Consider the following 16,421-nt stretch of genomic DNA (forward strand, 5'->3'; position numbering starts at 1 on the left):
CACACACACACACACACACACACACACACACACACACACACATATAGACAATACTCTGTTGTTACTATGAATTACAGTTGCTTAAATGTCAAAGTTATTTTAAAAAGGAACACATGCTACAGCTTTACATCTGTCTGACCGTCCACCACAACCTGTGCTTTAACCCTCCTAGTTCCTTCAAATTTACTGACATCTTCTATCCTTGGGTTCAGTTTGACCCCAGCAATTTAAAGCTCCAGAAAATATCATAATTAAAATTGTTATCCAAGTTTATGTGTAAATAGCCCTTTAAATAAAACTGACAAAATTATGTCAATGACTTATTTAGAGATGGTAAACATTGAATGGGGTCAAATTGACCCCAAAGATAATAGGAGGGTTAAATTCTAACTGCATCACTCAACTAGAATACAGTGTCTACCTATATGCCATGTAGCATGCCAGCTTAATACTGTAATTAGGAAGGCTGTTTATGACACCCACGCAGAGAATACCTTTTTTATCAATAGAATTAAGACATCATCGTGTCTGGAACACAAAGTGTTGGGAACACTAAGACGTCAATTTTCAATAATTCCGGATTGTCACAACTATACCACAACGATGATGTGTTTTTTTGACAATTGAATGCACATGGGAAACCCTGCTTCTGGACTTTCAGATTAATACACCCTACTAAACAAACAGAAAAACAAACTGTGAATCCGTTGCAACATGTTGACGCCAGTGATCAAAGAAGGTGAGGGCACACCCAGCACCCCTCATCTGTTCCTCTCTTTTTGACAACACCCTTCCTCTCTCCCTCCACTAATCACTTAACCCACAACTCTACTCTTCTTCTCTTTCGCTTCTCCGCCAATTCTCAACTTTCCTCTCAATCAATCCCACATTTGTCTTGTCCGTCAACCACACTCTCCCTCCCCATGTGGGCTCCCCCACCCTTTCCGCTCATGTGTGGTGTCCACCCAGTGACCAGCTGCAACTTGGCTGTGCTCAGGAGAGTGATATCATCACTACTGGACGGGACGGAGACAGCAGGTCACATCCCGTTCCCACCGGCACTGATACCTTCCAGGAAATGGGTTTATAGCCAACAGGGGTAATTAGGCTGAACGAATGTTCTTGCATCAGTTAAATTCAGCAAAAAGTTAGTACAATAGCACCACAGTTTTTATAAAAAATTGATGTCACAATTCGGTGCTGTTTTGCACAGAACTCACAGAATAAACACATTTAGAACAACACAAGATAAACTAAGAGCATCTGAAGAGATCAGAGCACTTCTTATGAAATGCTGTATATTATGGCCTAAGCAACCAAAGGCAGAAAAGTGGCAGGAGTGACCTGGAAGGCGTAGTCTGGATAATAAAGGAAAAAAACTTGGATGGAGCAGATGGTTGACACACCCAGGGTAAGAATAGTTGCTTTCGGTGAAGCCGTGGCTGCGCTGTCTGTCTTATCATCTGTCTGGAGCATGCACAGTCTAGTCAGTCTATCAGGACGCACTCATTGGCAGCAGCCCAGTTAGCGCTCAAGTCTCTCCAATCTCTCTTTGCCTCCCATTCCTTATTTCGCTCCCATTCTCTGTTGCCGGAACACTCCACCCTTGATAACACACAACAGGATAGGAATCCCCACCCTGGAGCTGACAAAATACACACACACTTTCATAGTTGACCCACAAACCAGGCAGCAGTGAGAGAGATAAACAGATAGAATAGAGGACAGGGAGTTGAGCTCCACCCAGACAAATAACGGACAGAAAGGTGGAGCGCACCCTGTGGGAGGAATAAAACACAATTAAACTATAGACGCCTAAGAGAGCTGCCACATGCTGCAGATGAAAAATACTGGTGTGTATAGTGCGGTCACACAGAGTGTGTCTGTGTGCTGCTGCCCTGACTTGATTTTCCAACATCATCCCTGACCCACATTCTGTCCATCCACACCCTGCTGTGTAGGCAATCATCTCTACCTGTGTGATGGCTGAAGTGTTGGGTGTGTTTGACTTAATAGTTTGTGACGCATAGCTAGGTGTGTGTAGGTACGAGCCAAGTCGGTCAGGAAAGGGGTGGTGCACTTGGCACGCCCTTAGATGTACCCACCAACAAACACAGGCACGCACACGCACATACATACAAAAATATATTATACAACCAGTTAATTTGTGGTGGGTTGAAATTTCTGAAGAGTGAAAAAGCAGGTGTGCACTTGATTAAGTAGTTCAGTGCACATCTGGACAGGCAAGTTGCCAGAGAAACCAACTCATCATGTAATTCAACAGAGTTAACAAGTGACTGATAACACTTCTAAATGAAACAACGCTGGCTGCTTGTTATCATGCTGACAGACAACGAATTTAACTTTACAAAATCTGGCTGCAGTAAAACGTGTTGTGGTTCAGTAATGTCTGTGATAGTAAGGAACACACAATGCAATAGTATGTACTTCTTTCAAGTGAAACTGTTCGGTGTGCATCTAATTTTAGGCATTTAGCTTTGGTTGATATTTTCAGAAAGCAGAACATATTTTAATTCAATTTGAACTGACACATTGTCCGTTGCATGTATGGATCACTGTAGCGCTGCACACTGTAGTATTTGTGTTAATGCAGTTTTGAATATCAAATTATATTGCTCATTGTAGTGAAGCTTATTTCTACTTCACAGTTTAATGTATTATTGAGGATATGTGCACAAAACCAGTTCACCTTGTAGCTTCTGGTTCTCCCTCTCCATTCTTTGCAGCAGGATCTGCTGCAGGATGGCCTTTCTCCACAGTTCCCTCAGCTCCTCTTTGCTCCTCTTCGTCCTTTCCTCAGGCACCGCTCTCATGGATGAGTCCCCACCTCCTCCACCCACAGCCTGGCCAACACACATCCGACCCCCCTCTAGACAGGGATCCACTCGCTCTGAAAGGCAGATTGCGACATTAGACTAGAACGCTAAATATAAGATGTATCTGATATAAAACACAAAAATGCAAACAGTAAAACAAATTATTTAATAATTTCATTTAATCAGTGACAATAATCAGCTTTTTTTGACTGACTATTGAACAGTAAAAAAAAAAAAAAACTTCTATATAACTCAGTATGTTGTTTAAGAATTATTCAATAATTATACCATCCATCTGCAGCATATTTATAATTTTCTATTATTTTCTGTTGACTAACAGATTAATCTATGTCTCAGTATCAAAGAGGACTTCTATCTAGATTCAAGCTCTGAGTTGTTTTGGTTTTTTAAGAGGTATGTGTTCTAATTCTTTCACTATTGCCAAGGTGAAAAAGGAAGGAGAGAGTGTTGTGAGAATTAAAATTAATTCTAAAGAACCCTACATGACATTCTTTGAGTCTTCCATTTGGGTTTGATCAACACTTGTTTGTAGGTATGAACTGAAAAGCAGCTGCCTGGACTCCTTTCTCTCCCTGTCAATCTCACAGTCATGCAAAATAAAAAGAAAATGCTAAACATAGATATATTTGACACAGTTGGGTGCAACGCAGTAAAAAAAAAAAGTGTTTGTGTGACTCCACCCCAAAGTACAGGGTGGATCCCAAACCTCAAAATACCCTGTGTTGTTTAAAGGAAGGACATACCAACTATCCAGATAGCACTTGCTTCGCTTTCAGTTCGCAGGAACATCACGACTGAGTTTGATACTGCGTACACAAACGCACAAACATACCTTAGCTCTGCTTAGGTATGTAAATTTGATGCTTATCTGTCTAAAGAGTCTTCTGAGGAAAATTAAAAATATGTCAGATAAAGTCATCTTTTCAACACTTCAAAAACAAACTGACATAATGTACTTCACTACACACGTATATACAGTGACAATAGTGTTCTTTGTGCCAGATGAGGTGAACATTTATGGACTGTGTGCCTTTGTGTATGTGTCAGAGAGTTTCCAAGACATGCTGAAACCAGCAGAGTCACTGTACAAACTTATGGCTCGTCAGTTATAAGCGAAGTGAAGACAAGGCAGACTGGGGTGACACGCACGCACGCACGCACGCACGCACACACGCGCACACACACACACTGAACTCTGTTAAGAGAGTTGTGTATTTGGTAGACAAACAGAGACGGCTACACTGTTTCAACAGAACGCTGGTGAGGACTTAACTTTCTGGTGTGAAATTGCAAACACACGTACAAAACAAATGCACACAAAATCCTGTGACCCTTGAGAGGACTCTCCATTGACAATATTAATTCCCCAGCCTCTTATCCTGACTTAACCTTAACAGCTACAGCACCATATTTGCCTAATCATAACACAAAAACTATCATACACACACACACTCTTGCACAAAGTGGCACGATCCACTCCCTGAGCAAACAACTTGGAAAGAACCAGGTCACACCACAAACACACACACTCACAAAAAGCAAAGTGGGTCAACAAGGCTGACGCTTTTCTCTGGCGCTGTCTGTGTGTGGACTGTCAACATGACCTTGAGACACCACCACCCCCTGAACCGCGCGCACACACACACACACACACACACACACACACACACACACACACACACACACACACACACACACACACACACACACACACACACACGACATCATGCATGGAAGAACGCGAACGCACGTGCACACACATGCACACGCACGCACACGGACGCACACGGACACAATCACCCAACTCAACCCACCTCAGCGCTGCATTCAGCTAAGAGCACAGCTTTTCCCACACTTGTCTATCAAACCAAACTTTGGGTGCAAATTTCATCGATGCTGAAGACAGATTTATTACATGTTTCATTTGAAAGGGGAACTTAAAGCACAAAGACAGGCCTAAACCTCACTAATCCCTCATGAGCAACACATTCAGTGGGAAAGTGGATATAAGGGTCACACACAGTCCTGCATTCCACAATGCATTTATGAGATGCAATATCCACCCCTGAGCAGAATCCACAGGGGTGTGTGCAGGAGTTAGCAAAATAATCGGAACACTTTATGATGCTAATTGCTCCTGCACCTTTGTGACAGTTAAAATGCTGCCAAGACTGTTTCAGGGAAATACTAATTTAACTATATGTAAATCTGTGTTGCTGTAATGCACTAGGAATGTCGATACGTGTAGGATTCGGAAATGAGAAACTTTGGCATCCCCCAGTGGTAGTATCAAAAAAGAACACTGTGGCAAACATCAGGCTTTCTGCACACAGCAGCTCATATGACAAATGACCTGTTATTCTAAGTCTCTCTCAGCATTTAGAAATGTGGTTGGCCTATGTTGTACGCTAATAGTTTGTCTTATTTTGTTATTTCACTCAATCTTCTGGACCAAATCACCTCTGCAATGGCAGATACACAAGAAGGGTAAATACAAATGACCAATTCCAGACAGCTTGAAAGTCCAAATGACACTGACATGATGGGGATTTACCAAAACAGCCAATCCCATTTTTGGATTTTAGCTTACATTACCGCAGGTGGATCCACCACTACTTGACATTATGTGCCATTGTTAAGTTTCAGGATCAATGCCAAGTAACACTTTCAAAAAGTATATTTTTTGTGGGGAAGACTTTTTATTTGGACCAGACTTGTCCACACAAATGTATCTTCACTTGTCGACTCAAGCAACAGTACTGAAAATGACACATGAAAATGTGTGAATTCCAGGCAGCATTGCCTATATTTTATATATGTATTATGCTATATTTCTGTTGATCTTCCACACAGCAGCACATTTCATGCTGTGTCAAACAAAGTGACGATTTTTAGACTTTAGGCAATTTACAGAAACACAGAAAGGCCTGAAAGTGCTGCATCACTGGCAACATTTCCAAAATATTTAGGTGACAATAAGCAAAAATACTCAAAAATCATTACAACACAGGGCATCTTAAAAAAGGAAACAGCAGAAAAGTGGTCTGCTCTTGCTGACACTGCAAAGACTCTTCATGGTTTATATCTGTAATGACAAGTAATCAATACTCTGACACAGTCCCCAAGAAAGTAGTATTGACCTTAGAGGACTTATAAAAGTTGCTCTTATTGCAGGCCTGTTCAACTACAATATATTGCTCCTTTTATTTTGTTCACTCCTGCTAATGTTATTGACTCAAAGCGAGAAACAGATGCTGCGTAACTCTTGGCACACAATTTTATAAATTTTAAATAAAGCGTCTACAAGGTTTCAGAAAATGTCTACACAATCAGTACTACATCAGTAATTTGTACAGTCTTCATTAAAACAACCTCCTTTAAAGGCTTCCACATTTAACATGACTGACAATTAATGGTGAAAGTGGTCCTTCTCAATCACAATCTCTGAAACAATAAGTCAATGAATGGATTAATTGACAAACATTAGTCAGATTATTTCTTAAAAATTGGTAATCGACATCATATATCAAGCAAAAACACAGTTTGTTCAAAGCGAGGCTTGGAAGCTTTTCTCTTTTTTGTATAATTAGATGTTTAGGTTGAATTAAATGCTTACAAATAAAAGGCACATGCTCCAACAAATTATATTATAGAGTTCCAGAAGAGAAATGGAGGAGTTAGGGAAAAAAACAATGGGTGGGGGGGAAAAAAGGTAATGTTTTGCAATATACAAATCAGCTGACCACACATAAAACCACATCAATACATTAAAAATAGTAGCATATACAGAGGGAACACAAAAAAAAGACAATAGCTTTCATTACAGAGATGTCAGATATTTAGACTGTCTGAGCTTTACATCTATACAGATGAGAATCCTCTCATCCTTTTCATGCTTAATGCTTCTGCTTAATACTGCAATAATTAAATCAGTCCAATGTTCATATAGAATAAACTGAAACTGTGATAAACTGTAAATGGTTTATGATCTGTAATATGAATGTATTCAGCCTGTCTGACAACAAACATCAGCATCAATCACACAACGTGCAATCCAGAACAGAACAAACCACACAATGTACTACACAATATATCACAGGCTGAGTTCTGATTTATTTATTAGTTTCAGAGGGACAGGTTGGCTCAACTGATTTCTAACTGATATGATGGTGATTTACATGAGAGTTCCTGTGAAGTGGAGGTTGAACCATAAACAGCGGTCACAAATTGCCCGTTTAGCCTTTTAATTATGTCAGAAATTAAGAAATTAGAGGCTGTGTAAAAACTGACATATGGGTCTGATAATATTTTAAATGGAAATCAGATCTAACAGGATGTGAGTCTTTCTGTCACCACCTGTACAGACTGAAGCCTCTGGAAACTGTCTCACTTGATTGCACTTTTAGTTGCAGCCCCCTGCAGCTGCCGCCTGCTTTTGTCTGCTTTCCAAGTGAGGGGCAGTTCACCACAAATGAGCTGAACACTGTACTTTTTGTGAGATCTTGCAAAAGTACATCTTGTTCTTTTTGTTTTTTCTAGTAAAATACAAACACTGGTATGGTAAAGTTAAATCTAGAAAATACATCTCTTTCTTTGTATGTGGATGATCATTCTGCTGGGAACTTACAGGTGTTACAGTATGACCAACCCAGCTATCTCAACTGTCAACACTTATTCTGTTATACACACGACACTTATAATTATCAAAACATGGGATCTGCACAAATGCAAGTACAAGCATGATTCTGCATCTGCACACGCTGACATACACACATGAACCACAAATACGAGAACGGACATGATTATTACTGTATACAAGATCACCTGAAACACTGTGAAGAAAGACAGACTGCCCGGAGGGATGTGATGTGAACAAATTCAAGTTCTTACTGGAGAGACAAAGAGCTTTGATAAAGTGATCTATTTTCACTCATTCCTCTTTTGTAAACACACATTAAATGAAAGAGTGACACAGAGCGGAAAAGCTTCGTCACTGCACTGTAGACTGCATGTGCAGAGCTCTGCCGTTTTTCACAATAGCACACATAAAGAAACAAATGTGACAGGTCTTACTCATGCTCTTTAATGCAGTGTGTCTGTGTGGGTGCCAGTAAAAGTTATCAGTAATTATCAATATAATGTGTGTGTGTTTTTTGTTTTTTTTTCAGCTTGGCAGGCAGAAATCAGCCTTATTGTTCCTTAACATGAATCAATGTTTCATTTTCTCCATATTTTTTGAACTAAATTTAACAAGTTACGAGATTCTTCACCATTTTAGATTGGATCAATTTGACTGCCTAATTATGTTGTCTGTAGGGCTGAGAGATATAACGATAGCAATATATAGAGACGATAGATACCACATCATGACCAATTACAAACTCACTCAATAGAATGACGGCTTTGCTTAAATGCATTATATGCAAAATATGAAAGCAAATAACAAACGCAAACTCTGGATGCATGGACACAACCAAAGCATGTTTCCTCCATGGCTCATAAGCAGCCTATCATTCCCTCGATAATAGAACCTGTTGAAACCTCTGTTGTTCTCCTCATTGCTCTTCATGCAAGTATTCCAAGGCTCCTTGGGCCTCTTGAAGTCAACGAAGTTTGTTTAGCTGTTGCATCACATTGAAGTTCCTATTGATTTCAGTTTGATGTACTTGTTTTCTGTACTGTTTATGTCTTTTGTGTATCAAGGTAAGACATCAATGTAGACTGATATGAGACATTTAGCTGTAATGCATTTCAACTATACTGCGCGGCCCTAATTGTCTCTATGACTGACAATGTAATTAAACGCTGGCAGACGATGCTCATGTCATTGTCTTGCTACTTAATGGTCACTGAGTTTCCAAAAAGTGAACCACATATTGATTTATACAGGATGAGTTTCTGTGTCTGTGTATTCTTACCATTACTGTCTGTGCCCTTCTGAGGAGTAGCAACCCGTAGGAAGATCTGCTGCCTCCATGAGTGGCGATGGCTGCGCAGAGGGCTTTCTCCCACTTCGCATGCTGCATTTGGTGTAGAGAGAGCTGCTACATCACTGAGAACACACACACACACGCACAGATGTAGTTAAAGGTCAATATGCAGGCCATGACTATACTGTTTACATACACACTGATATACATAGCGACAAGAATCTATGAAAAAATAAGACAGACTACTGCTATGCTGCACACGCAGCAAAGACATGATCACTTGGTGTATATGTGTATACCTGTTCTTTGGTTCAGCATATTCATTCTCTTGGACAGGGGCCAGAAATTGAAATTTCAGAAAATTAGGGACAGAGGAGGAGGAGTGGAGACGAGCACGTAGACCACCCAGAGGACTGATATGGAGGTGATAAAAGGAGGCAAAAACAGATGAACAAAGAAACATGGGCCCCATTCACACAGAGACATGTTGCTTGGAAGAAATGTTTTGAATTTCACTGATGCTGTTTAAAAGATGTGAATGCCTTGCTGGCTGAGGTGGAAAAAGTTGAAAATAGCTCCATCTTTGAAGAGCGTGAATCACCTTTCAAACTAGCAACCAATGAGTGACATGTGAAGTGCTTCTCTGTCTGAATGGGTACTTGACATAATAACATGGAAAATGAGATCAAAAGAAGATATGAGAAGTTTATATAAAAGCACTTAAGACAGAGAAAATAGATATTGCATGAGTTGAACTAAATTCTCACCTTCTTCTATTGAGCCGGGCTCCAGTAGAAGGTGAGGAAGGAGGATGGAGGAGGACAGGAGAGTGTGAGGAAGGGCAGGGAGGAACAGGAGGAAGGCTTGAGTCGGTTGATACATTTCTGAGTGCAAATACAGTGAGAATGAGAAAAGAAAAGATTGCCACAGACACTGAGTGATGTATGGAAACAAAGATAAAGGGTGAAGAGAAACAGCAGAAATGCAGTGTACGTGGTTAGGTATCATAGTTGTGGTTACGTATTATCTTCTCAGCTGTACCATCTGATTTTAAAGACGATATCTGTATGAAATTAAAGAATATTATCTTAGCTTTAATCTATTTTACTGTTGTATGTGAGCAAAATGAATGATGTATTCAAACTTATTAGATCGGTCTACCTGCACTTTATCTCAGCTAATTAAATGAGTTTTCCTTCATGACAACAAGAATATTATGCAGATTTTAGGAACAGAAAAGAGAGGAAGAGCTTGCAGCAGGATGGAGGAAGAGGAGCTAAAGCTGATGCACAAGGACAGTATGAAACATCCCTTTTCTGACAACTCTGTCTGTCTTTAAGTGTAGCCCTGTGACAGACGGGCGACCTGTCCAGGGTGTCCCCTGCTTTAGCCCGAAGTCAGCTGGGATAGACTCCAGCCCCCCCGCGACCCTAGTGAGGATTAAGCGGTGTGTAGATAATGGATGGATGGATGTTTCCTTTTTGACACTGATACATCTGTAATACAGAAAACTTATATCTGGCACACTCCACTAAACGTGTTTGACAGCACAGCAGACTGCTATCACAATTCCTGGTTGTCATACACTCAGGTATGCAAGCGCACTATGAGATACATTACAACAGCATTACACAGAAACGCATAAAAAATAACTACAATACATACTGCCAATTCCAAATCAGTTTCATTGCTTTTTGTCTTTCTTTTAAATGAATCAGACTAAACCAGGTGTCGGCAACCCGCGGCTCCGGAGCTGCATGCAGCTCTTTCATACCTCTGCTGCGGCTCCTTGCGGCTTTGCAAAATAAATGAGTATTGTAATTTAAATGTATTTTATTTCAGCTCATCAGTTTTTAAAATGTATTTCTAAATTTGAAGATTTTGTGAACTTGTAACATTAAAACAAAACATGTTTAATTTTTTTTGTCGCTCAAAACACCCACCAGCACGCACAGTGTTGCCAACTTGGTGACTTTCTCGCTAAATCTGGCAACTTTCCAAATCCTCTTGGCAACATTTTTTTTCACAAAAGCGACTTGCAACAAATCTAGCGACTCTTTCTGGTGTTACTGGAGACTTTTATGGTGTTTTGGAGACTCTGACGTGACAACATGTATTGTTCTGCAGTTACTGTCCTCAGCGAGCAGCGGTTGCTGCTGTGAGCTCCTCCCCATCCCAAAGCACTCACAGGCGGTCAGCAGTCCCAGCTGCAGTCAGCAGGACAACCAGACGTCATTTTTACTTGTAAAATTTCGTTTTGTCTGTAGCAGTTTATTGATTTCATAAATGCAACACACTATAGTTTTTTTATACATAGCATAAAGGTAAAAACGATATATGCAGTGCGATCTTCACTTTAGATGTCAAAGGGGTTTTGTGGCTCCTGGTGTTCTCTTTTGCGTGGGAAACTGGTCCAAATGGCTCTTTGCCAACCCCTGGACTAAACAGACCAATGCATACTAGATGGCTTCATTACTGAATCCCTGTGATGTAAATCTGGGTGAATCCTTAGTTGTAGACACAATGAGACAATACTAGTTGTCACACAGCAAGGGGTGAAAATGACTACTGTTAAGTCTATTGGCTATTAAAAAAACGACAGCAACTATTCCTCTCTAATGTCACGGAACAGTGAGCTGAGGGGTTCCTTTACACATGAGACATTTTTTTCTGTACCACAGAGGCCCTGACAGCCACACTCTCTGTGTCTGTATGACATTAATATGTGACAAACTGTGAAGAACTTGTCTGTCTGTACAAATTCACACACAAACGCGCGCGCACACACACACACACACACACACACACACTTTCCTCACTTGCTCTGGTGTGGGGAGTCTGTGCTGACGGAGTAGTGTCGTACGAGCTTGGGCTTGTTAGCTGCAGAAGGCTCCTGTGGCTTGTGAATTAATATCTGCACCGGAGAGTACTCGAGTACTGAGGAGGGGGTGGGGGGGTGGCTGAAGGTGCTGGCCCGCCGGCGGAAGCCCTGTGGCTGAGAATCACGGGGTAAAGAGGAGGAGGATGGTGACAGGGAAAGAGAGGTGTCAAGGTGCTTGAGGTCGCCTGTTGAGTTGTGGCATCTGAAGGTATAACAAGGAGAGACAGTGAGGAGAAATACATGGCATGAAAACGATATTTTGTATTGAATAACAGTCCATTGCAGTTTTACACAAAAAAAAACATGTTTACAATATGCAGTAGGTAGGCTTACAAAAAAATCTAAGAAAGTTGGACATAATTTTAAGCATAAACTCCAATGCACCACTAAAAAGTGAACAGGTATCAAAATGCTGAAGGAATAACATTTGCCTGCCAGCTGGTTTTCACAGCACCAGACCCTTACACCAAACCCTGCAGATGATAGGCCTACATTCCACAACACCCTAATTGATTAACTAATTAGTTAATCAGGCTGAATCCAACCTTGCCTGTGACTAGAAGAAATCCTAAAATCGAGGTAAAACAAGTATAACTGCTCTGACCTTTAAAACACTGACTGCTCTGACCCTAGATATGAGTCAGTGGGTGGGCATGTGTGTTTAGGTGTACTTACCTGAGTGGGCTGGTGGGTCGTACATGAGAAGAGGCAGACAAAGGGTCATCTATGCAGGGCTGGTCCTGGCTGCTGTTGACAGTACAAACAGACGAGCCACTATCACTTCCTTCACTGTTGTCCCTCTGAGTTCTGGCCTTGCTGCTTCCCTGTCAAGAACACACACGTCAAGGTTAGGCAATTACATGTAACCTAAACTCACAAACCAAGACACTACTTTACTGAGCAATTTCTCCATTTCTATGCACTAAATGTAAGGATTAATAATAGGGCTGGACACAAATAGCTGAATAGCTGACTATTCGTTCGCTGTGCTGGAATCGGAATCTTCCCCCCCGACCCCGGCGGAACGAATAGTCACCCGCCACCCCCTCCCAACTATTACTACTCGGGATATTTGTCATTAATTAGGCCAATATTTTTCTTTTCTTTTTACAATGCACAGTAACTGTTTTCACATATATATACATATAAATATAACTTTAATTCATGATGTCCACAAATTTGAGGGAAGGCTCATTTTTAATGTCTGTTTGCATCAGGATTGTATTTACTTCTTTTTACATCATACATCATGTTTGGCTATAATTTGCCATCTTTTGCATTGAACCATAGACAAGTGCATACTTGTGCATAACTCCATACAAACCAAGACAGAAAAAGTATTGTTACCTTCCATATGCCCTCCAGGGACTCAGTGAGAGAGCGTTTGGCTCGGCTCTTGAACTGCTCCAGTCGCTGCCGACTGCTGCTCTGCTGCTGCGCCTCCACGGGTGCTGGAGCTGCATCCTCAGACACCTACATACACATGGATAAAAAAAATAAATGAAGAGATAGAAACCAACGGTCAGTGAAAGGGAAGGAGGTCCTCAAAGACAGTGTGACAGCTATTTCTGTATAAGTGAGGGGGATTTTTTTCCCCAGTTGTCTTTCTTTGGTGTACTATCTTATTATAGAACTGTTTGAAGAACAGTTGACACTATGGAAAAACATAGAACTTATCTGTAGAGAATAATAATAATAATAATAATAAAAAAGAGTGCTGGTAGAGTGGTGCATATGTGTGTTTAGGAGGTGAAAGTACCGGTTTGCTGTCTCCAGGCAGTGTGTGCTGATGACTCTTCTGTCTCTCCTCATAGAGATTCCTCAAAGAGGCCATCACCAACTCATTCTCTTCCTGATCGCTCTTAGGACGAGCCCGCTGGACACACAAAATGCAACATATAATTTAATAGTTGGTCAACTATGACAAATATCTGTTCATGTATACTGAAAATATTTCAATTCAATTTAATTTATACCGAGCCAATTCACAACGTGTTATTTCATAGCATTTAAAATAGCAAGGTTACAACTTTGAAACATTTCAAATGGCATTATAAATAAAGCTTTTTGACCTGATAATAGTTACATTATAACAGTATATTGATACAATATGCTGCTATGTACAGGACGCTAAGCTAAAATCAGCTACCTGAAACGTAAACTCCTACAGTACACTCACATGGATGCATTCGGCACTTTTGAGGTGTTGCAGTTTAATTAAACTACCAGCAGATGTCAGCAGGGTCGTAGGGAGATATACAACCACATTCTGCTTCTTCAGACTCTTTTAACACGCCTGTTATTTATATACCAGAAATGTCATCAGTAAATCCTGACTAAATATATCAGTTGCCAATGGTTAAATAGAAGTGCTTAACGGAACATTTTCACCAGTGTTTTAGGGAAAAGAGACAGAACATTAAGGAAGCTGAAGAGTGAAAAAGAGTCAAACTTACAGTACGGATAAATGAGGTGACAGAAATATTTATAAATATCATGTGTAAAGAAGACTGAGTGCGTCACTGTAACTCCCACATGAAAAACTTGTGATTCCACAGTGATTCAGTCATGACAGACTTAGATGACATTGTTGACTGACTGGATAGTTTTCTAGGTGTCGTCCCCCTTTAGGGGAACTCAGGAATTCACATCTTGTCCTTCAGGTCCACAGTCAGAACAGACTTATTACCATAGTGTTTTCAAAGATGGAAGCTTGCTCCTGATTGTCCAAAGTAGCCAAGTATCTCTGAAGCTCCAGTTTGGTCTTTGATGGGTGTAGACCTGAAAATAATACAAATGAAGAATAAAAACACACACAGAAAAGCCACGTCTTACTTCAGAATTGTTTGCCATATGGTAGCTGCTTATAGGATTCTAGTACGTTGGTTTCTTGGGCACCTGATTTGTCATCATAAAATCTGCTATGCAATTATACATTTAGAAAGATGTTATCTATAAAGTATAAATGATTTGTTATCATTAAATAAGACAAAATTTAACCTGAGCTTTAGTTACAAAAGCAGATGCTTATGCCTGGTCATTATGATATATATAGTGTGAGCCTGTAAATTTACAGAACATATTTGATACATGCATTAAATATTGACACTGGTTAAAAATTGTTAACTTCTTCACTGGATTTAAAGTGTTAAATGTAAACTGACTTAACAGAAAGAACAAAAAATGTGGTCTCCTATAGGTGCCTAGAGCTGCACAATGTATAAATGTAACCGATCCAACGATGCTCACAGTGTAAATCTTAACAAGTATTTGTGTTTGACAGTTCTACTATTTTGTATAATGAAGAAGTTCAAGGACAGTTTCCTACCTTCTATCCTTTCACACAGTCTGTGGAGCTGCTGCATGGGGCAGCTGTCACACTGCTGGCTCTGGGTCTTTGCATTCTGCTGCAGGGCTGCCACAGAGAACGCTTGCTTCAGAGTCAGCATAATCTCGTCTACCTAAAACAGCAAAGTAAAACACTTTCTTATATATAAACTGTTTGCACTAAAAAGATTCTGTAAAAAACTAAAAATTCTGCTACCTGCTGTTTGGCTGACTGACACACTGTGTTTACAGAGCAGAGAGGAGACAAGTGTGAAATTGAATTAAAAATGTAAATAGTAAACAAAATATCAATAGCATGTAGAGCCACATTATTGTTTCCAGTACTGGTGACACCTGGGAGCACGCGGATGAATATTGTCAATAATGATTCGGAGTTTGTTTTTTCTTTCCATTTTTGTAAAATAAATACAACTTAGATTTTTTTTTAAGACATATGGTTATAAAGCTGCGTTAAATGGAAAAATGACATTTTTAAATTCTCTCTACTTCTAGCCATGGTTTTGCTGTTTACATAGAGGTACAGGACTTTATATAGCCAGAAAAAAATAGCCCACTGTAAGAAAAAATGTGACAGAAGCCCAGAAATTGGTTGGTGTTCAGAGGGACGACCAATGTGATTCCACTAACACTTATTACATTATCTTTTTTCAAGGCTGCATTTCACTTCAAATGGCAGCAATATTGTTATACACTATGATAGTATTAATAACATTGTAATATTAAGTCAATATAATAATAATAATAATAATAATAATAATAATAATAATAATAATAATAATAAGCAACTTAGGAAGCAGTTTGTTGCTACACACAGAATTCTGTTTTCTAACAATTCCACGAAAGTTTAAAGCATGTAGAAAGAAAATCTTTGAAGACATTAAAACAGGGCAAAAAATCTTGCATGCCACAAAGTAGAAATAGAAAAAACAATAGACAATACGCAACAACTAGAATAATATAAAAAAAATTTCCCTTGGAAGACTTAGAATTATGTTTAATTGGCCTCATTTTATCAGGAAGCATTGTATAAGCTAATCACACTGCACATTTAGCTATTAAGCAGAACAGTAGGTGAGCAAGGTTTTTATCAAACGGAGTTCATTTGGCCAGCATGACTCAGTGGAGCACAGATGCACTGCGTCATAAATCCTATGAGTTGGAGCTGCATTTAATCCTCACTGATAAAAAACAGCTCCTTATAAAACTGAGTAAGCTAAACAAATATGAACATGGAGTGGGAAGCACTGATATGGAAGTATAAGGAAATGAATTACTGGAAATACACATTGTACTCAACTGTGCATTGTACTCACATTTACAATCCACAAAGGTTGTATCTGTATACATAAATGTAATGTAAATGCTGCAACATTTCATGAATGAAATTGATCAAGGCTGTGTTCT

General features: G+C 39.8%; 1 protein-coding gene across 2 annotated transcripts in view; it reads right to left on the reverse strand.

Annotated features, from left to right (window-relative positions):
- Window positions 1-16,421, reverse strand: part of tbc1d1 (TBC1 (tre-2/USP6, BUB2, cdc16) domain family, member 1) — a 55,111-nt gene that overhangs the window by 14,056 nt on the left and 24,634 nt on the right. The window contains exons 5-14 of one of the 2 annotated variants that reach the window (XM_008278423.1): window positions 14,998-15,130; window positions 14,359-14,450; window positions 13,429-13,545; window positions 13,017-13,142; window positions 12,345-12,493; window positions 11,608-11,871; window positions 9,556-9,672; window positions 9,088-9,201; window positions 8,777-8,910; window positions 2,711-2,911 (exon numbers count right to left, since the gene is read on the reverse strand). In XM_008278423.1, the coding sequence (XP_008276645.1) occupies window positions 2,711-2,911; window positions 8,777-8,910; window positions 9,088-9,201; window positions 9,556-9,672; window positions 11,608-11,871; window positions 12,345-12,493; window positions 13,017-13,142; window positions 13,429-13,545; window positions 14,359-14,450; window positions 14,998-15,130 (1,447 nt within the window). The remainder of the gene's footprint in view (window positions 1-2,710; window positions 2,912-8,776; window positions 8,911-9,087; window positions 9,202-9,555; window positions 9,673-11,607; window positions 11,872-12,344; window positions 12,494-13,016; window positions 13,143-13,428; window positions 13,546-14,358; window positions 14,451-14,997; window positions 15,131-16,421) is intronic. The other variant, XM_008278422.1, reaches the window with a different exon arrangement.

This window comes from Stegastes partitus, unplaced genomic scaffold, assembly GCF_000690725.1.
Source record: "Stegastes partitus isolate 25-593 unplaced genomic scaffold, Stegastes_partitus-1.0.2 Scaffold123, whole genome shotgun sequence".
Classification (NCBI taxonomy): domain Eukaryota; kingdom Metazoa; phylum Chordata; class Actinopteri; family Pomacentridae; genus Stegastes; species Stegastes partitus.